Source organism: Colletotrichum fioriniae (genome assembly GCF_027942845.1).
Source record: "Colletotrichum fioriniae strain IMI 355084 chromosome Unknown scaffold_14, whole genome shotgun sequence".
Taxonomy (NCBI): Eukaryota; Fungi; Ascomycota; class Sordariomycetes; order Glomerellales; family Glomerellaceae; genus Colletotrichum; species Colletotrichum fioriniae.
The window spans coordinates 1,482,896-1,504,745 of NW_027076850.1; the positions used below are offsets into that span (position 1 = coordinate 1,482,896).

The window sequence follows — 21,850 nt, forward strand, 5'->3', positions numbered from 1 at the left end:
ATGTTCAATGCCAGAAACTGCACTTTTGACTTGCCACTGAGATCTATGCTTAACCTTCTCATCTATTCTAAAGCCGTGACTTTGGTGGTCCGGGTTGTCCTACCAGAGCATTGTCAAATAATTGCCCTTGATGCGTCGGTTGAGCAACCAGCCAACCCTCAATGGCAGATACCAAACCTTCCACCTCCTCGACAGAGTTGCCAGCATGGAGGCAAATCCTCACCCGCTCACTCCCCACAGGGACAGTAGGCGCAACGATCGGTCTCAGCATGAAGCCCTTCTTCTGGCAGTGTTGTGCGAGACTCCGAGGGTCCGAAGTGAAGAGTGGTATGATAGGCGATCTCGGTTTCCCGGACGCCAGGTGCATCAGGTTTCTATCAGGCCTGTGACGTTCCAGCAGCTCTAGCAAGAGTTCGTTGGTCTGGTTGATGAGGGACCAGAGATGGCGAAGGAGAGGTTCAGAGTGGCCGTTTGCGATGAAGTCGTACGCCGTCTTGATGCTTGCGAGAGACGTGAAGGGCATAGCGGTGGTGTAAATGAGACTCCGGGCGTAGTTGATGAGGTATGACCGAGTGATGTGGGAGCACAGGACGATTGCTGTTCTTAAAGTAAGCTTCAAGCAGAGGAAAACCCCAGACTGTGAGATGTCAAATATACCTCCTGAGCAACTCATTGCCTTGCCAAACGTGTGTACCCGAGCCCACACCCGATCCTCAAGACCAAGCTGACAAACGAGCCCTCGCCCTCTTGGCCCAAGAAGTCCCGTCGAATGCGCCTCGTCGACAATGACTAGGCCGTTGCCGCGGGGAAGCAGCCGCTCAACACACTCAACCACTTTCTTGAGCGGTGCTACATCCCCGTCCATGCTGTAAATTCCCTCCACGGCAACAAAGACGCGTTTCCGCCCCTCGCGGACCAGACGGCCTTCCTCGCCATCGGTCAACCTAGACAGGACCTCACTCAAGCTCTGTGGCCACTGCTGCTGGGCTTCTGCGGGGTCCACCGTGTTGTGCGCGAAAGCAATCTTCTTCTCCGCTCGGCTCAGCTTCATGCCATCGTGGACACTGGCGTGGATGAGCTCGTCATAGACAATGATATCGCCCGCTTGAGGGGCGCAGCTGAAGAGCCCGACGTTGGCGTCAAAGCCCGAGTTGAAGAGCAGGCCGGCCGGGCCGCGGTGGAAGGCTGCGATATCTCTCTCGAGTGATTCTGCAAGGGACACGTTGCCGTCTAATAAGCGTGAACCACCGGAACCAAGGAGAGACGCGCCGTGGATTTTGCCATTGCCATTGCCACTGCCATTGAGCTTGGTAGTGGTACTGTCATCTTCAGCGTCAACCTTCCGGGAAGGATACGGTGGCGGTGACGGCCCGAGGTGGGCCTTGATCCGGGACAGGTACCGAGCCTGAACCTCGGGGTGGGTCGACAGAGAGAGGTAGGCGTTGGACGAAAAGTCGGCGCTGCCGGCCGGAACGAGGGTCAGCCGCCGGAGCTGGCTCTTTGACTCCCGACGGGCCAGGAGTGCCGCAAAGACCTTGTCCAGACGGTCGCTCGCCGGCATAGTTGAGATGAGCGGTAGTTGTCGGATACTTACCGAGAAACTTTCCAATGAGAGTCGTTGAGCGTATCTACGGAATAGTAGGTGAAGGGGGCAACCACATCAGACCTCGGCACTGGGACTATGGAGTATGGAGCTGTCTGCGGTCCGGCGTAGAGAAACAAACGAACTCTCAACGAGTGAATTTCAACCCCCTGGCCCTGGCCCTGAAGATCTCTCTCAAAGTCCCGCATAGCCGAAAAGCGACGCGAGATGCAAGATCCATGCAAGGACGAACCCGCCCCTGGCCGCGCGCCGAGCTACCGATGGCACCGTTGAGTAAAGCTCAAGAAAAGCGCCGTTGGAAATAAAAAAGAATAACACTAACACCAACAGAAGCTCAACAACTTTGGCCTTTGATAGCCGCTTGGCCCCAGTTTCTCGGCACAACAAATGCCGCAGCGCTAGAACAGGTACGGTAGTATTACGGATACCTTACCCCGCCTGTTCTAACTTCTGTGTCCTCTTCGGTCGTTCCCCCAGCTCCCTTGTAAACCTGGGGTGTTAGCAATAGGCATTGTGACTCGTCTGGTCTCTATTTGGGAGTTTGAAGTGCATGCTCTGTTCTGACAACAAGTGAGCAGATAGCCAGTTACATTTTCAACGAATTCAACCAATTGCTCTCGGCTCTTTGTTCCTGGAGATCCTATTCCACATGGGAGCTTGAATCAGCTCCAAAAGGACCTCAATGGCACCCGTCGGCGCTCTGCTCTGGCGTTCGCTCAGGACATACCAAATCTATGGCGCCAACACCGATGTCGGCAAGACCGTCTTCGCCTCGGCCCTCTGCAACGCGGCCCGCAACTTTTGGCCACAGGACAAGACGGCTTTCTTGAAACCCGTTTCTACGGGTCCGGCCACCGAGGCCGACGATAGGTGTGCGTTGCTGCCAACTCCACTATCGATCGATACGATCTTTCTTCTCTCTTGCTCATGAGCTGATACAGGAGAAAACAGAAATGCGAACTCCTTCGGGTTCAATTCCGCTCTATGGTCTTACTAATTCCGCTTCTTCCTCCCCAGGCATATCTCAAGGTTTGCGCCCGGCATCGCGAAGAAGACGCTGTTTCAGTTTGAGATTCCAGCAAGTCCCCATCTGGCCGCTGCAGCGTCGGACCAGGTAAGCAGGCAATCTTCTCACTATTTGTCACCATACTAATTAACTCACTGGAAGTCGACTCCATCAGACAATGAAGTACTAAAAGGTATCTACAATTACTCATCCAGCCGAGCGGCCGATGGGCCGGGCTGGCTCTTCATCGAAACCGCCGGCGGTGTCCACTCTCCGGCTCCGTCCGGCACACCGCAGGCCGACCTCTACGCCCCGCTCCGAGCTCCGGTCATCTTCATCGGCGACGCCAAACTCGGTGGGATCTCTCAAACGATTTCGGCCTTTGAGTCTCTCAAGCTTCGCGGCTACGACGTCGAGAGTATTCTGCTCTTCCGAGATGGGTATTACCAGAACGACACCTACTTGCTCGACTACTTCCGTCGTGGACACGGCATCCCCGTCACCGCCGTAGACCAGCCGCCCGCTCGCGCGCAAGATGAGCAAGCGGACGCAGCAGCAATGTCTCATTATTACACCGAATTGTCGTCAAGCACAGCCATCAAGGATACCTTGGACCACTTACACGCTCGTCATCTCGCCCGCATCGCCCGTCTGGAAACCATGTCCCGTGACGCGCACGAGATTATCTGGTACCCCTTCACGCAGCACAAGGGCCTGACGCCCGACAAGATCACGGCAATTGACTCGGCCCACGGCGACAACTTCCAAACACTCGTCCCCCAGAGCCAACAACAACCCGGTGACCAAGCCCTCCTGCAGCCTTCCTTTGACGGGTCCTCGTCATGGTGGACGCAGGGTCTAGGCCACGCCAACCCAAAACTCACCCTCGCAGCCTCCTACGCCGCCGGCCGCTACGGCCACGTAATGTTCGCCTCCGCCGTTCACGAGCCCGCCTTGGCCCTAGCCCAAACGCTGCTTCAGGGCCTGCGAAACCCCCGCCTCTCGCGCGTCTTCTACTCGGACAACGGCAGCACGGGCATGGAAGTCGCTGTGAAGATGGGCCTGCGTGCCGCGCGCGTGCGCTACGGCTGGAAAGCCAACGACAAGCTCGAGATCCTGGGCCTCAGGGGCAGCTACCACGGCGACACCATGGGCGCGATGGACTCTACGGAGCCGTCCGTATTCAACGAGAAGGTGGAGTGGTATGACGGCAAGGGGTTCTGGTTCGAGTACCCTTCCGTCATGTGCAAGGACGGTAAGTGGCAGGTTCGGGTCCCGGGTGTCCTGCGGGAAGAGCTGGGTGCTGGGCAGGAGTTTGATAGCTTGTCTGCGGTGTTTGATGTCACTGGTAGGGAGAGTGCCGGACAGGCGCAAGTGTATGAGGAGTACATCATCAGCGTCCTGGGTCATCTCCGGGACCAGGGGCGCAAGTTCGGTGCTTTAGTTATGGAGCCTGTCATTCTTGGGGCGGGAGGCATGATTATGGCGTAAGTACAAGACAGCCCCAACTCCGTGTGAAGTTGGAGACGTTTTGGTAACTGATCTCCGAATGCAGCGATCCTTTATTCCAGAGCACTCTCGTCAAGGTCATCCGACAGCACCCCGAGCTCTTCGGAACGGCAACACAGTCTCCTTCAGCGTCGGACAACAACACTTGGACAGGCCTCCCGGTAGTCTTTGACGAAGTCTTCACAGGTCTCACCCGTCTAGGCCGCTTCTCTGCCGCGACATTCCTCGGCGTCGATCCAGACGTTGTCTGCAACGCGAAGCTGCTCACAGGCGGCCTGGTACCCCTCTGCACCACGTCAGCCTCCGACAGCATCTTCCGAGCCTTTGAGAGCGACGAGAAGAGCGACGCGCTGCTCCACGGCCACAGCTACACCGCACATGCGGTTGGATGTCAAGTTGCCCTCGAATCGTTGCGAGAGCTCCAGAGAATCGATCACGACGGGGAGTGGAACTGGGCCAAGACGAACGGTTGGGGGGCTTCAGCGACGGCAGACTCTGCGACTCACGTAGAATCTGGCAGCTCGGCTGGAGCATGGTCTGTCTGGTCGCAGTCTTTTGTTGACTGGGTATCGAAGCAGGCTGATCGGGTGGATGGCGTATGGGCCTTGGGATCTGTTCTTGCTATTCATTTGCAGGACAGTGAGGGAGCTGGATACTCGAGCAATGCCGCCGCGAACCTGCAAAGTGCTCTGCTTCAAGGGGGGCATGGTACTGAGGGCGGAAGATGGAACGTTCACAGCAGAGTTCTTGGAAATGTTCTCTACGTGATGACGAGCCAGACGACGAGGCAAGAAGATATCGAGAGATTGGAAATTTTGTTGCGGAGGTCCCTTGTATAGTAGCTTGAGCAAGTCCGTACATGTACAATCCACAATTTCCCCATATGGCATTTACACAGTTACACAGAGACCTCTTGCAATTTTCAATTCTCCTTACAGTTCAACCACAACTCACGTCTGGAGGCTACGTCAACTTGGCAGATTCTGCCACACCTCCTTCTGTTGCCTCCTTCGTGTTAATTTTGTTTGCCCCGCGCTGTTGCTTCATGGTTCTCCTTATCCTTCTACTTCTTGAACCGCGCATGAAGTACCTGACATGTAAATGTTGTCAGAGATGGCACTATCAACAAAAAGACTCCCCCTCGGATGGTACTCACGTGATACCACCGATGAATATCAGACCAACTGCTGCAGATCCAATGCCAACACCAACCCTCTGTCCGGTCGAAAGTTCTACTCCTATTAGTATGCGATGAAATCAGAGCACATGAGAGTGAACCCGGTGATACTTACCCCCTAGCATGTTGGCACTCCCGCTTTCACCGCTTGTTGGCGAGGGTATGCTTCCAACGCTTGAACTCGCGCTCTGCGATGTTGTAGGAGTAATGGAAGTATAGTTTCCATCCGGGGATATAGTGGCAGATAGCAGCGTGCTATTGACCAAAAGAGTAGCAGACGCCGTGGCACAAGTGAACGCAACCGCGCCATCGGCTATCCAGCTCATAGTTGCGCAGTAAGGTTCAGATCCATAACTTGAAAACAGTCAGCCTTCCATTCTTCCTTCTTCTTTCCCCCTCAGTTTTGATAGGCTCATATAATTACCAACGTACCAAGTGAGGATCGATGCTTCTGTCGCTAGAGTAGAAACATCCGTTGCCACTTCCTGGCAGCCAGTGCGAACCACGCAGTCCTGCTGGCCGCTACAGCAGCCGACGAAAGTTGTCAGACCCTCACTCGAATGAATACATGAGCTTCCATTTGGGCACGTGAGTGGCCCATCTAGTTTTCAATTCATTTAGTACTTGATTCATTGCCATTGGCAGAAGGGGGTAGACCCATTGGCATTGGTATTGGGCTTACCATCAACATATCCGCATGTTTCTGCTATCGTTGCCCGTCGCTGAACATTTTCGGTCGGGGCTTGCAAGACTGGACTCGTCGTTGCGGGAACTCTGGCGACAACATCGTGAGCAGATGTGCTCGAAGGCGTTGTACAGCCTGCTGAAACTACATAGAAGCTGAGCTGTGCCACTCTGGCGATGAAGTTGGTTGAATCACGCATCCTATTAATTGCAGCAACTCTGTGGTTGTCACGGAAAGAAGGAGAACTTCTGTAATAGCAACACATGAAAGTGTGTCTTTGGGTCGCAGTATTGTATAAACAGTTCGGAAAGAGTGTCGCAGCATCATTATCCCCAAAACCATGCTTGTGACCCTGCAACTAATCAATAGACCCAACAGCAGATTCCGACGTGAGCCAATCAGGCATGATCGTGGCTCCAATAGTCATACCAGATCTAGATAACGTTGCTTATGTCTGACGGCAATTAGTGAGATATCTGCGTTCATTGGTTGCCTGGTGCGGCTGAGTACACTGAAGCAAATACTCAGGGTTGGCAGATACGCAGCCTGATTTTGTGAGATATCCTGGAGAGGCGAGTTGGCTTCCTTAACCGTCAAAGCTCCATCTGAATCCTCGTCTCCGCACGTGAGAAAGTCTTCAATTCCGTATATATGTCATCGATCGGTTCCGTGTTGGAGCCCGGGAACCTTCCAATTGCAAATGGCCAACAACTCGAGCCCTGACTGCGCCGATCTCGATTCTTTCCGAGCCTTTGACGAGTATGTGGACAAACTTAGAAGCGAGACTTCATTGAACGAGGATTCCCTGGAGAAGTGCCGGAATCAAATATGCCATGCTCTCTGGGGTGAAAGCAACCCAAACATTTCAGGCATCGGCGTAAGTTAACCTTATCCGAATGACTTATTGGGAGTATGAGATTGTCTGATTATTCACAGATATTTATTGGTTACACGATTGAGATTGCTTTAGGCTTCCTCTTGGCCGTTCTTTTCCTCAGCATCAGCCGATATCAAGGGCAAAACCAGAAGCTCTTCCAGACAACAGTCAAAGCTGGTCTCGAGGCATTCTCTGATTTTGCAATCTACTTTTCTATCTCGGTGGCAATAGCCGTACTCGTTATGCTATATAAGAATGACTACGGTATCTCAACGGAAGGTTTCGATGCCAACGAAGCACACATGGGCTTGGCGTTATCAGTGACTTGCGTCTTGCCCTTATTTTACCCGGTCGGACTTTTGAGCACCAAGTCGTTGCAAAGGTCGGCCAAAAGACCAACCATATCGAATGGAGAACCACATGAGAAAGACGAAAAGGAGAATCTTCGTTTACTACTTTTTTGCCTGTTGGCAGTCCTCATTTTCTATCCATTTGTGTCAAAGTGCATCCACACCTGGAAACCTTCCCAGATCGGCGCTGGCAAAGGTTCAGAAGGCCGTACGCTGATCACGAGAGAAGAGTGGAATCGTATCGAGAATATGTGCTTTGGTTCCACCTCTTTCTTCACAGATACGGAGCAAGTTATACTGGCAGTCTTTGAATTTCTGGCCTCGATTTCGATCTTCATGTTTGCGATTTGGCGAGTAAGTGGTGCCGTCGTCCGCAAGATGGAAGAAGATGACGTCGCTGTGGGCAACCGACGCCAAAAGACTGCTAATTTGAAGAAGATGCGAGAGCTTATTCAGAAGGCCTGGGAGCAGCGTGCAATTGTGCAGGTATCCTTGCTTCTGATGCCAGTCGTACTAGCTGGCCCGCTCCTGTGGAGCGTCTTTCGCCTACGAACGATACAAGCAGCCATCGCAGAAAGACTAGAGAGCACGTATTCAGAGAACGACTGGGGCTTTGGACAGATAATCGGAATCATCATATTCGTACCAATATTCACTGAAATGGCTTTTGCTAGTTGGAGATCACGATCCTCATCGCAGCCTGCCGTGGGCGAGTCAGAGGCTCCACGACTGATTTAATTCAACCGGTCGTTGCTAGCTAAGATAGTTGAATATGAACAAAGATTCGGGAACAGTGTGGTGCTACGAAGGGTGAAATGCTTTGGATTGGCTTGGTAAGTAAGACTACTCATCCGCCGAATAACCCCAGACAAATATCAGATAACTCCACGGAGCCGTCGACAGTTGTGACATGAAAGAGGTCTTACCTGACGGCCCACCTCAATAGCTCCCCACTGACACCCTTTACTTACATTCGCAAGGATTCGGGCGTCTTTTGCGGTATCCAAGGTCATTGTTGAACTTCACATGCACCTCTGATCTGAGAAATTTGCATGTGTGTTGCTGGCTGCCGATGATCCGATCGCTTGGTTGTGGGCCAAGTTCCGTACGAGTTTTCTCAGTACACTCGAGGCACCTTGAAACTACAGAAATGCTACTTGCGGCGTGGAAGGCATGGTCTCTTGTTCTGAGGAGTGATTATGACAGCGTGAGCAGTCGAAGTTAGCTACCTTGCTTGCTTGAGGCACAGTTTGATATGACAGTCTTCTGTATCGATGGCTTGAGAACTGCCTGAACAGCATGGCAAGATCTTTTGTGGATATGTGGGCACGTATGCGTCGTGGCAAAGCTCATCAACAGAGCAAATCCTTCATCGATACATCCGTCGTGGGATGTAGGCGGTTTTTCGAAAGAGAGGGATCTTCGCATGGGTCCTTGCCAGGGGTCTCTGCTGTTCTAATGCATCGAACGCATATAGAAAAATCTAGATGAAGCCACCAACCGGGCCTTTCCCAGGGAGTTAGTTCAGCAAACCAAGGACGGAGGGACCAGAGCGCGACAGGCGACGAGGACCTTTTATGCGGCCGTCCATTTTAAGGTGCTGTTTCACCCGGAGTTAGTGATGGGTCTTGGTTGCAATTCCCGGGTGAGTGACTATGAGTGGTCGCCCTATGCGAGAACGAGGGTGGAGTTAAGCCTAGAGGTGCAGTTGATGACAGACAGCACGGGAGAGAAGAGGAAGACGTAAAACGATGAGATGGGATGAGTGTAGTGTATGGCTAGGTTAGCTATGTGAAGTTATGGATGGTTCAAGTTTCTTCCCGGCCGAGAGGTGCGCCCGAGTCTCATGAGTCTTACGAGTCTCTCTTCAGTAGATTCGAAAGATACTATTCACAAAGTTAAATAAGCCGAGGCGGCATGGGATAAGTGCGATATCCCCGTGTTGCATGCTGAAGGAATTGAAGGATTCTCGGCGCTATGAAGTGAATATGCCGACGTCCAGTTCGTGTCCGTGTGTCTCTTGAACAGTGATCAGCGTAGCAGAGCACCATGTTAGTGCTACCTTATTTGATGTAGTGCGTACGTAGTAAGGGTCTTTTGCCAAGTTCAGACTAGAAGGCCGAATTGGAAGCTTCTGTCGAAGAGATTTGCGGGGGTTTAGAAATCCTTCGCCCAACTTGTGTGGGTGTGTGACAGTGAAAGTAAAAGTGAGAAAGAGAAGGAGAAGTGAAAGTCACAGTGAAAAGTGAGTTTGTGCGAGTGACAATGTGAGGTCATGGGCTGCTGACGTATGCGCCACTCCAAGCCAAGCTCCCCCCGGCCCCAACTCTGATGATCCTCTTCATCCTCACACTGACACAACCACAAATCACCACAACTTTGAACCAGTAAAGATGGAGAAAAATTAGTGCAGCGGCCCCAGGTAAAAGGGAGGAGATCTGCAATCTAATCTGTCCCGTGCGCCGCCAAATGCCGACCGCTTCCCGCTCGCCCTGCCGCCGCGCCTCAAATGTTCCGTTCCAGTGCGACCCTCTGCTCTTTTCAAGCTTTGCTCAGTCATACTCGCAGGAGATCACTGATCCTGGTCGGGCCAGCCGTCTTTCCGTCCCCCCTTGTTTTGCAGATTGCAGACTGCAGGCTGCGGCGCCACTCTCCTTCAGATTCGAACAAGTTGTGGAGATGCCTAGGCAAAGAAGCAGAGCCAGTAGAAGAAGCAGAGCCAGTAGAAGCTTCAGTAACTCGAGAGATACGAAGAGATCGGGCCCTGATTCGGCTACGGATACAACTCACAGCCATTGGATCGAGTTCCCACATTCATACTTCACACATCAATGTCTCTCCGAGCCCTCCGAAGGAGAAAAGCGGATATCACGGCCCGTCTTAGCATCAAAGCTTGACTTCGATCCACCCCACACACGCGTACGGTAGCGTCTGCAACGTTGAGGCACTCTTGCAGACGCAGTCCTGTTACTGTGAGGCATATCTAGGTTGCCAGGGGGGATGCCAAACTGAGACCAGCCAGAGAGACCCAATGTTCGCCGGTTTGCTGCCCAGTTCGTCAACGGCGAGCCCGCGCCTATCAGAATGAAGTCAGTCAAGAGACCTACCTGCTCTTTTGATCTCTCTCTCTCTCTCTACGTACCTCACTGTACTCTCATACGGAGGACCCAGCAGTGTGAAGCAAGGAGGACCCATTAAACAGGTCTTCAACATGCCGTGAATGCCACCCGAAGTGCGGTTTCGCAGTCGCAAACTGCAGTTCGGACTCGAGGGAGAATGTCCATGGTCCATGGTCCATGGATGAAGCACAGAAGATCCACCACCCCCGTTCGCCCCCCTCTATGCCCCTTTTGACGGCCGAATTCCGTCCTCAACTCCTCCGTCCGCTTCGCCCCACACTGCCCGTACGAGCTCCACTACAAACCGGAACTTGTTTCTAGCAGTTTGCGTGGAAAGACAAGCACACAAGGTGGGCAAAGACCGCTCACACCGGTGACACCTTACACTAGCTCGCGGCTCGCCCCTAGAGGACGACCGATCTTCCTACGTTAGAGACCCGGCTTAGTTCAGCACTGGGCAACAAACGAACTCGAAACAAGCCTTTTCTTCCCTCCTCCTACTCCAGCGTTACTCCACTCGCGGCGCCGGTACACCTTTGAGCGCCGACCGGCCGATAACGGTCCCGGGCCTTGTTGCAGCACGGTGGAACTGCTGCCATGTGGACATGACGTCTTCATCTCAACTCCTTTCGCCGAGCTATGTCCTTAATCGCTGGATAGGTGTGCGGACTTGAGCATCATGGGAAAATGCCGCCGCATAGCTGAGGGGCTAGAACTATGCTGGACCCAAAACTATGTTTTGCTACCTTCGCCCAGAAGAGGAGAGCGCAGAGCTTTCTTTCTTCTGTGTATATAAACACTCTGGCTTGGCCCCGTGAACTTTGGCATCGAGACCACACAATCACACATATCTCACTCTCACAACGTCTTTTGACTACCATCCACAACTGCAACACATTTCAGCTTATACCATTTGATACTTTCAACATTCGAAACACCACAATACGATACCAATCTAGTACCTCACTTTTGATAAATCGGCATTACACTACTTCAGCATGGCACAGCCCCAGTACGGAAAGCGCTTGATTCCCCAGGTCCTCGACGAGGTCGCAGAGTCAGAACCCAGCAGAGAGTTCATCTCCGTCCCCCGCTCCTCCAACCCCCAAGATGGCTGGAAGCCCATCTCTTACAAGCAGATCGCCAACGCCGTGAACCGGATAGCCCAGAGAATCATCGACAAGCGCGGCAAGCCCGAGCCCGGAAGCTTCCCAACCCTCACCTACATCGGCCCCAACGATGCCCGCTATATGATTATCATGATCGCCTGTATCAAGGCCGGATACAAGGCTCTCCTCATCTCCCCGAGAAACTCCTTTGAAGGCCAGATGAACCTCTTTGAGAAGACGGACTGCCACATCATCTGCTTCGACTCGTCCTTCAAGGATGTAATTCAACCCCTGCTGGAAGAGCGCCCCATGGACGCCATCATGGTCAGCTCGGCAGATGCATGGCTGTCGGACGACGAAGTGCCTCATTTCCCCTACACAAAGACTTACGAAGAGGCACAAAATGATCCTGTCGTCGTCCTGCACACGAGCGGCAGCACGGGTCTGCCAAAGCCCATCGTCGCTCGTGTTGGCATGATGGCCGTCGCCGATGCCTTCCACAACGTCCCTGACTTCATGGGCTCCGAGAACTGCGTAAAATCCATCATGCATGGCACTCGCCTCTTCCTGCCGATGCCCCTCTTCCACGCCGCCGGCTGCTACATGTCGACCTTCGCCACGATCTACTGGGGACGGCCCGTCGCGCTGGGCTTCACGGATCGGCCCTTGACGCCGCAAACTGTCATCGACGCCGCGCAGTACGCCAAGATCGACAACGTGATCCTGCCTCCCGCCATTCTCGAAGAGATGAGCCACATGCCCGAGGGCATCGCGGCGCTCCAAAAGTTCAAGCGCGTCAACTTTGGCGGTGGCAACCTCGCCCGCGGCGCTGGCGACAAGCTCGTCAAGGAGGGCGTTCCCGTGTCGAGCGTCATCGCCTTCACCGAGGCCGCGCCCCTGCCGTACTACTTCCAGAAGAACCTCGAGCTGTGGCAGTGGTTCATCGTCGACTCGGACAGGCTCGGCGTCGACTGGCGCCAGGCCAGCGGTGAGGACGAAGATATCTACGAGCAGGTCATTGTTCGCAAGGACAAAGCGGACCCCCTCCAGGGCATCTTCTACACCTTCCCCGACGTTAACGAGTACAACACAAAGGATCTGTACCGCAAGCACCCGACCCTACCCAACCATTGGATGTACTACGGCCGCTCCGACAACATCATTGTCTTCTCCAACGGCGAGAAGCTCAACCCCGTCACCATTGAGGAGATCGTCACTGGTCACGCGAGAGTCAAGGGCGCCGTCGTCGCCGGCGCCATGCGCTTCCAGCCCTTCCTCATCCTCGAACCCACCGAACCCTTGACTTCCGAGGATGACATCCAGCAGTTCATCGACGACGTCTGGCCCCTGGTCGTCAAGGCGAACAAGGAGACCGTTGCTCACGGCCAGATCGGTCGCGCCTTCATCGGCGTCACCAACCCCGAGAAGCCCTTCCCCCGCGCCGGCAAGGGCACCATCCAGCGACCCATGGCCCTGAAGCTCTACAAGGACGAGCTCGACGAGTGGTACAACAAGGCCGAGGACGGCGCCGACTCCCTCTCTGTCAACATTGACGTCTCCTCCCAGCAAGGCATGATTGACTCTATTGAGAAGCTTTTCCAGCAGACCCTCGGTAGCCGCGCTCTTTCCGCCGACTCGGACTTCTTCAGTGCCGGCATCGACTCTATGCAGGTCATCAACGCATCCCGCCTCCTCCGCAAGGGCCTCGAGGCCGCCGGCGCAAATATTACCGCTGACGCCATCGCCACCCGAGTCATCTACGCCCATCCCACCCCGCGCCAGCTGGCCGCCTACCTCATGGACCGCGTCAGCAAGAACACCTCTGCAGACAGCAATGGCGACGGCGAAAACCACGACATCCACGCCATGGAGGCCCAGCTGCAAAAGTACACCCGCGACCTTCCCAAGAGCACTGGCACCAAGCCCGCGCCCAACGACAAGGGCCAGACCGTCCTCGTCACCGGCACCACCGGCGCCCTGGGCTCCTACCTCCTCGACTTCATGGAACACAACCCGGCCGTGTCAAAGGTTGTCTGCCTCAACCGCAGCGAAGATAGCGGCAAGCGCCAGGTCAAGATGTCCGCCGAGCGCGGCCTCGCCACCACCTGGAAAAAGGCAGAATTCCTCTGCGTTGACATGTCCAAGAGCAACCTCAGCCTCGAGCCGGAGGTTTACGACCGTCTCCTGAAGGAGGCAGACCGCATCATCCACAACGCCTGGCCCGTCAACTTCAACATCTCGGTCGAGACCTTTGAGCCGCATATTCGTGGCGTTCGCCACTGGGTCGACTTCTCCCTCCGCGCCGCCAAGAACGTGCCCGTCGTCTTCGTGAGCTCCATCGGCACCGTCGACACCTGGCAGGGCCCCGGCCCTGTCCCGGAGAAGAGGTTGATGGACCTGTCTCTGCCAAGCACGGGTTACGGCCGCTCCAAGATGGTCAGCTCCCTCATCCTCGACGAGGCGACGCAGGTCTCAGGCGTTCCGACCGCTGTCGTCCGTGTTGGACAGGTCGCGGGCCCGCAGTCTAAGGACGGTGTATGGAACCGCCAGGAGTGGCTTCCCACCATCATCGCCAGCTCCAAGTACCTCGGTGCACTGCCGCGTGATCTCGGCGCCATGGCGACGGTCAACTGGACACCCATCGAAGGTATTGCGAAACTCATCCTCGAGGTGTCTGGCATTGCCGCCCCCGTGCCGTTAGAGAATATCAACGGCTACTTCCACGGCGTGAACCCGCGGACCGTACCCTGGGAGAACCTGGCCGAGGCCGTGAGGGATTTCTACGGCGATGGTGTCATCAAGAAGCTGGTTTCCTTCAAGGAGTGGGTTGAGCTGTTGGAGAACAGTACGGCGACCACGGATGATGTCGACAAGAACCCTGGTATCAAGCTGCTCGACTTCTACCAGGGTTTGGCTATGGGTGAGGGACAGGGTGTCGAATTCTCTATGGAGCGCACGACAAAGAGCAGCAAGACGATGAAGGAGATGCAGGCTGTGACGCCTGAGTTGATGCAAAACTGGTGCAGGCAGTGGGCGTTCTAAAGACTGACAACACTTTTTGGGGGGAATTTGGGAAAGCATAGACTACTACTACCTTAATGCTGTATATAGAATGAGATATGACAATTGATTCAAAGTATCTGACAAGCTTCGCTTTCTTCCGATGTCATCTCCTGGCATAGTGAGACGCCCAATAGTTCGGCAGAGTCCATTCGCCCTCGCTCGCTGTCTCGTCAACTAGGGACGAGCTTGGCAGCGGTCCCCTTGGTGGCGTAGCTATGTTCAACTGATCCCGTTGCGAGTGCGCGTCAAAGAACAAACAGCCTCCTGTAACAGCCCATCCACTGTGTTCAGGTATCAAAGAACGAACAACGGCTTTTTTCTCCGAAATTCCGATGCAAATCTGTACTATATAAACATGGTAAATGGAAATCTTGTAGTCTTGGACGACGGTTCCATTACCACTGCGCAAGAATTCGTCTTCAATCGTCCTCACTCTTGTAGAACATACCTTACATCTCAATTTCAAGCAACCCGGGTGTCACCAGAGAAATGAGTCAACAGAATCATGACGGACCCGAGGACAAGACTCCTGCGCCATCTAACAATAAGGAGAAAAAAGGAGAGGAAGAGAGAAAAGAAAAGGAATGCGAAAACCCGTACCATTGCTGGGAGGCTCATCACTGGACCGGGCACTGGGTTGGCGAGAACTGGGTACCCCCTATTCATGCTGAGCCCTGACGCATAGGGCCAATTTTGACCCCAGGGCCTATCGGAATAAGCCCCAGCGGTCACATAGTAAATTGCGGGATGCAACACAGTTGCCCCAATAAGAATCACCCTCGAGACTTAGACCCGCGCTATAAGAACAGACAGCCAAGGCCAGAGTTTCAATACAATTCAGGCGGGGATGCGTCGAGACTCCTGGGATTGAAAGCAATCGAAAGAGAGCTTGGAGCCGATGCCCTAAATTCGACAAGTGACAAGCTCATGAAAGATGAGCCGGAAGATCGTACAAATGGCCGGGGCTCGGGGCCTTCTCAGAGTTCTGGATAGAGTCGCGAGGCTCCTCGAAGTAGATCAACAACAACTCAAATGGGCTTTTCATTGAGAACGAAACAGCAACAAGGCACTGCAATATTGGAGTTGGTGATGGAATGACGATGGTAGCTAGACTCCTAGTCCTTACCGAGAATTGCATATCAGCCAAAGGCCCTATAAGCTACACGTCAGTCTGGCCCAAATTTTTTATGCTATAAGTGAGAGAGTGAAGAGTCAAAGGCCGCGACAATGAGCAGACACTCACAGTATTCTACTGAGGTATATTTCAAGTGTAAACACCGGTCACATTCCGTATCTATCAACGAAGCTGGAAGTCTATGGCGGGTCTGAAGACTGAGGAGAAATACGTTGCTCTGTTATCCATTCAAGAACTCGGTCAAACCCAGCACCTTATTCTGTAAGTCTCACAGCAATATTCATGCAGGACAGATGTAACTTACAGGACCCAACGTCAAATACGCTAGTCTTTTGGGGTTGTAAGGCATTGGGCGGTTTGGCAAGTCGGTTTGCTCTTTCGTCCTCTTGACGCTGTCCATGCGTCAAAGAACAAACAGCTATCTTTCCCACTCTCATCACTATGTTCAACATCAAAGAACGGACAGAAGCTTTGATCTACGGAATAGACTCACATAGACATGAAATTGATGGATAAATATGTCTTGGTTGCCTAGCAGCATACTTACATGTGGAAAGCCTTTTCCAAACACTGCGCAAAAGTCGTTGTCAATTCGAGCACCTTCAAAAAAAGTCATCTCAATCTCGGCCGCCAAAAGTATTATAAAATGGGGCAATGCTTTTCCAGCGAAACCAACGGCAATACCACACCCGGTCAACAAAATTGCAGTCATCGTTCACGCAGCGAGAGAACGAATTCCATGAAAGGAGTTGCTTGGCTGAACCATGACCCCTACAACAGGGGGAAAATATCGGTTAAAGATGATACAGACAGGTGGGTGGGTCGAACCGGGACATTGGAACCACGAAACATACAACAAACACGCGGTAGGGTGATGAAAAAGCCTGTTGCCTGAGACCATCTCGATGTTTACAATAGAGCATCCCCGGATTGCATCGATGACGAGTCATCCGAGTCCCTCGCTGACCAAACCCGAATCGAGACATCCAAAAGTTCGGGCAATGTTGTGGATGCTGCCATGTGGCTTGTAGATCGAGGCGTTAGGTTCATGTTGTTGGATGGGCTCTGAGGCAGTATAGTTTGAGTCAGTCATTTGAGTTGTGGTTGGATTCCGGCAAGCTTCCCTCAATAGTAAAAGTTCTAATTACAACTCAAGTCCATCAGCAAGTGCCACGGCCAGGACAGCAAGATGACGGACGAGATAAACCGATACAAGCTCACGATGTGAGATTACGCATCGTTTGTATCACACATTTAGGGAAGTGATCTCAAACCGGCACCTGGGGCGTTCTAACAGATACTAAAAATGGTTTCAAGTTCCTGAAAGTCTACGTTCGTCCCGCCCTCTGCTGCTGTGTCAAAGGCCAATAGCCAGGCTTGGGATGTTTGCTATCTCGCGCCCCTAACGCTGTTCAGACGTCAAAGACGAACAGCTGCCTGTCGCACCCTCAACTATGTTCAAATATCAAAGAATGAACAGCTGCTTCTATTTCTGAGTCATCAATACTGATCCATTTGATCTAAGTACATATAAACCCCAAATCAAAGGCGTGTTGGTTACACAGCATAGATATTCATGAAGTTTCAATAAACACTGCGTTGAAAGAATTATCGCCAATCGCCGGCGCCATTGAAAAAAACAACAACGAGTACACCGGCTCAAGCAACTCGAAACCGATCGAAAAATGAGTCAATGCAAAAACGGCCAAATCCCCAGCCATGAGCAAGGCAGTTGCGATCCATACCGTGATGATAGACAGGCCCATTCGACTGAAGAAGATCCCGCTCTTCGCGGAATGGTGCGCGTCCCCCCACTCAGTCAGGTCGGACTAAATACACCGGCGATAAAGTGCGCAGTCTGCGAAGAAGAGCGCGAGTGGACGCATGCGAGAAATCTCAAATGCTTAAAATGTCTCCGTGACCAGCGATTGGAAGGAGTAGACGAGCTGCAAATGGAAGATAAGAAGAGGAAGAACCTCGAGATGTCGGCACCATACACGACCTCCGACGAGAAACCGGGGGAACACTAGAGAGTCCCTGAGGGCTAGGAATCGACGGAAGAAGACATGGAGGTTTTTGGCATCTCCTATCCCCGACTTCGGGATGGTACGAAAGACTACACCTGAAGGTTGCGCAAAGGACTGCGAGCCGCAACCCTCTCAGATTCCGAGTTAGGTCGCTACATCGCCCATGGTGCATTAAGAAGTCGCCTAAGCTTTTCAGCGAGGATACAACAATAATGGTACATTGAGAATTTTGGGAGACATGAGGCAGGGCGTCGTCGGGCTTAGTCGTCTGGGATGGGTTGTGAGGGAACATCATAACAGTCGATCATTTGTACCTTCTGTAAACCTGTAGCATCTACTAGAGTTACGAAGTACAACCAGTTTATAAGCGATTGATACGCAGTGGAAATTGTGTTCGTTTATGTGTTGCCTTGACTATGAGATCCCCTGCTTATCCACAATAGCATCGCCCAAGTGTGTTCCCTGAGCATACGAGTTAGGAGCAGCCGCATCGAGTGTCTCATGTCCGAATGGAGTCCAAGTACGTATTAGTAGGCAAGATACTTCCTATGTCACCCGCCAGTGTCTATGATGTCTTACGCGCTCTACGTGGGGAGATTTACGGAGTCTACCCAAACACAGCACCGCCACCGGCACTCTGTCTCCGCGATCAAGACGAGCGAATCATGTGGCAGAGATAGAGCCTTTCGACTCGGCGAAGATTGTTAAAGTCAGCGACACATTTGCTAGGTAGGTAGTCTAATGTATTGAGGTGTTGCTGATCCTTGTCAGCCGTATCGTGCGCCTGGCATTCCTGGCATCCAGACCATAGCGAGCGGCGCATGGTCATGGAGGAATAAGTTAGGGTGGCAATGTGGTGTTCGTCGCTCCCATTTCTACAAGTAAACCTAGATATACCTGAATTACTGCACACATTTTCTACCTCTCTATCTCAGGGCTCCCTCGTCTACTGAGCCCCTGTTTGCTCAAGCTCAGATAGCCATCATCATCATCGACCTCACTCAATCAGTCATGTATCAAGAAATCCTCATCTCTTAAAGTACAAACTCTTTCCTCCCCGAGGGAGAAGAACCAACCTTTTGGTGTCTCCTACTCAAACCCCGCTCCGTCATAATGCTCATGAAGGGTATCTCCAAAAGTCTCCCCGTTGAAAAAAAAAGATGCCTCCGCATGATACTTCAAAACGCCGGAGCCCCCTCTCTCTCTCTCGCCGTGAAACCCAAGAGAAAAGGATAGAGAGCCTAGTAGCTCTTTTCCGAACACCTCATAATTTCAATAACGAAATGCCCTTTGTCCCTTTCATGAAGCCGGTAATGTGAAGAAGAAGAAGAAGAAGAAGAAGATAATGCGCCCCCGAAGTCCATGGTAATACGCAGCCCTTTTGTTGTGGCCTAACAGCCTTGGGTGTGCTCCGTCCGTTCCGTCGTCTAAATAGCAAGTTGCGAAGCCCTTGCTGGGCTGAAGGTCCTGTCGTCTGTTGTCTGTTTTTCTGTTGTCGGTCATAACAAAGCATCAAGTCGTGATACGCCCCTCCTCTTTTCTCCTCCCCCCACCCCTGGTCACCCGCTCATGTCGTGTATGTTGTGTGAGCAAGCGCCGTTTTTAGATAGAGGTACAATGGAGATTTTCTCCACAAGCCGGTGAAACGAAATCCCACCTCAACGCCATAGGAAATCTGACGGCTTCACCGGCCTCCCTGTAGCATGCGAAATGATCCTCACATTCTCGCACGCGTCCTCAAAGTCGTCGTCCATGTTGTACTCGCGATAATACCACCCGCCCGTCCGCGGATCCCAGAAGTCCCGCCGGTGCAGCTCGGGCGTGTGAAGACCTAGATACGACATCCACTGCGTGTGCTCGCGGAGAATGGCCGGGCTGCTGACGTCCTCCGGGCCGAGGACGGTGTTGATGGGTTGGGAGATGGACTTTTGCCCGCGGGCGTCCCGGTCGTTGAACATGAGCATCAGGCGAGAGGCGATTTCCTTGTCGATTGCGCTGAGGGGTTGGCCGTGCTCGATGCGGCCTGCTAGGGATATTAGGTAGGATTTGTGTCCGTTCTTTCTTGGAGAATGGAGATGGGCCTGATATAAAGTTAGATCATTCCCCGGGCACAAAGATGCCACATTAGTGAGCGTCATTCGCTGTCCTCATACCTTCATCTCTCGCCGGGTGTCCGTGAGGAACGGGCAGTTGTCCATGATGCACCGGTAAATCTCCTTGAGATAGCCCGGCTCGGCCACCGGTGGCGGGCAACAGTGGGTCGTCGGTTGCGAGTCCGGCAAGAAAGACACCGGCCGGCACTTTTGACAAAGGCCCCGGACGCACGGCTCGTTTCCGGGTCCTTCATGATCGAGGTAGTAGTGTAACTGGGGGTCCCCGGTACTGTCAACTCATAAAGTTCACCTTAAAAGACGGCTTTGTCTTAATCCCAAACCGGCGCGTCAAAAGAACGTACCTCTGAGCATCCCGGCCGAGAGAATCCGGGGTCCCTCCGGGCATCTGCCGGATTTGGCTACGCGTTCTTGTAAGCCTGTGCTGGTCTCTCACACATGGAACATCATTTCCATGAAATAGAAATGCGTGTGGCGGGCAACGTACTATCCTCAGTTCAATCCGGTCCTTTTGACTGACATCTCCCCGAATCACTTTGGCGGGCAGAGGCATGGCGTTCCATCGCAGGCAACACATGGAGCACACATACTTCCTCGGCCACCCAAAGTTACCCTGCGCGTCCGCCACGGCCTCCGATTCCTGAGACCGCCACCCAATGCCGTTGCCGTACTCATGGCGGCTGCGCGAGAGGCCGTAGTAGTCGATGCTCCATCCAGTCTGGATCTGGTCTCCGTTGGCCACGGATCGCGATCCGTCCACCTCTGTCGGGAGAGAAAACTCCTGCGGCGCCGGACGGCCGACGGCGTTGCCGAGGTAGAATCCTGTGTCACCGTCTACTCGGACTAGAACGTGACGCGGCTGTGAGGGCTCGGCGGCGGATAGGTCGAATGGGTTAATGATCCCAGCAGCCGGAGCCGGAGCAGGTTGCTGTTGAGCTGCCGGGGCGGGATACGTGCCGCCGTTGGCACCGCCTTGGCTGCTGTGAATATCCCCGCCGCCGTTGTTGCCACCGGGGCCGGCGCTTGCTGCACCTCCTCGCGTGATGGGCGCAGAGACCGGACCACCAGTGGCATCCGGTGGTTTACCAAAGCGGGGAGGTCCAGTGCCTTGGCGGCTGCCACTGCCATTGCCGCCGCTGCCCCCGCCGTTGCTGTTGTGCGATGGTATCAAGGAAGGTGCAACTCCAGGCGGCTCTCGTTCCTGTGGCTGGGCCTGAACGACAGCCGGACGTGTTGGTTGCCATTGTTGGCTATACATGAGAGACCCATGATGTGGCGAGGGAAACGGATGGAAATCACCTCCCCCAAGAGAATTCTGATGCCCGACGAATCGATTGGAGACTGTCAGGCTCATGTTACGCGGGGGGGAAGATGTTGTGCTCCTGGAGGGTGCTTGAAGTAAAAGGGCGGCAGAGCCGGGGACGAAAAAGACTCCAAATTGTCTGGTCTGGTCTGGTCTGGTTGTGCTTCGTTTCCTGGGTCCTGGTTCCTGGGTTGCGGTTTCCTGTTATCCTGGGGCGTTTACGTATCTGACAGCTTGCTCTTCTCACGGGATCTTCAGCTGTAAAAGTGATTTGATTGATGCTGCTGATGCTGGCCTGCTGCTTGCCCACGGGTAACTGCAGATGGAAAAGGGAACACAAAGTACGGAGAGAGGCGAAGAGAAGGGACGGGCGGAAGCGAGTCGGGTCATGTACGATGGAGCGGAGAGATAGATCTCAGACAAACAGCGCGTGCTGGGAGTGGATGGAAGTTGTGTACAGAGTTGTACAAAGAGTTGAGCGGAAGTGAATGTAGTGAAGAAAGGACGGGAGATGTAGGAGGAGATCCTGACTGAATGACACCCCCCCTGCGCTCACGATATTCTGGTTGACTGGCTGGACGACTTCCCACGCTGGGCTGGGCTAGGCATCGGGGGATCGGGGGAATCCCTCAAGGGCCAAGGTACCATCCAATGAATCCAATCGCAATTCCCCAGTACCACCAGTACCAGTCCACGGTCACTCAGCGGTTTTTTTCTCGCTGGTTGCTCACCTGAATCAAAAAGAAAAAGAAGGGCAAGGCGAGAAACTACCCCCC

General features: G+C 53.4%; 4 protein-coding genes across 4 annotated transcripts; 2 read left to right on the plus strand and 2 right to left on the minus strand.

Annotated features, from left to right (window-relative positions):
- Positions 1 to 67: 67 nt before the first annotated feature.
- N0V96_010514 (uncharacterized protein) lies at positions 68 to 1,561 on the minus strand (the record flags this gene model as incomplete). The annotated part of the gene is made up of 1 exon (XM_053197950.1): positions 68 to 1,561. The coding sequence occupies one exon, from the start codon at positions 1,559 to 1,561 to the stop codon at positions 68 to 70; it is 1,494 nt and encodes a 497-aa protein (XP_053044595.1).
- A 724-nt stretch (positions 1,562 to 2,285) lies between these two features.
- N0V96_010515 (uncharacterized protein) lies at positions 2,286 to 4,957 on the plus strand (the record flags this gene model as incomplete). The annotated part of the gene is made up of 4 exons (XM_053197951.1): positions 2,286 to 2,473; positions 2,621 to 2,717; positions 2,772 to 4,096; positions 4,165 to 4,957. The coding sequence occupies 4 exons, from the start codon at positions 2,286 to 2,288 to the stop codon at positions 4,955 to 4,957; spliced, it is 2,403 nt and encodes an 800-aa protein (XP_053044596.1).
- A 6,367-nt stretch (positions 4,958 to 11,324) lies between these two features.
- Positions 11,325 to 14,477, plus strand: N0V96_010516 (uncharacterized protein; the record flags this gene model as incomplete). Its single annotated transcript, XM_053197952.2, has 1 exon — positions 11,325 to 14,477. One exon carries the CDS (start codon positions 11,325 to 11,327, stop codon positions 14,475 to 14,477), a length of 3,153 nt encoding a protein of 1,050 aa, XP_053044597.1.
- Positions 14,478 to 19,318: 4,841 nt separating this feature from the next.
- Positions 19,319 to 21,015, minus strand: N0V96_010517 (uncharacterized protein; the record flags this gene model as incomplete). Its single annotated transcript, XM_053197953.2, has 4 exons — positions 19,319 to 19,741; positions 19,814 to 19,960; positions 20,259 to 20,922; positions 21,002 to 21,015. 4 exons carry the CDS (start codon positions 21,013 to 21,015, stop codon positions 19,319 to 19,321), a joined length of 1,248 nt encoding a protein of 415 aa, XP_053044598.2.
- Positions 21,016 to 21,850: the final 835 nt, after the last annotated feature.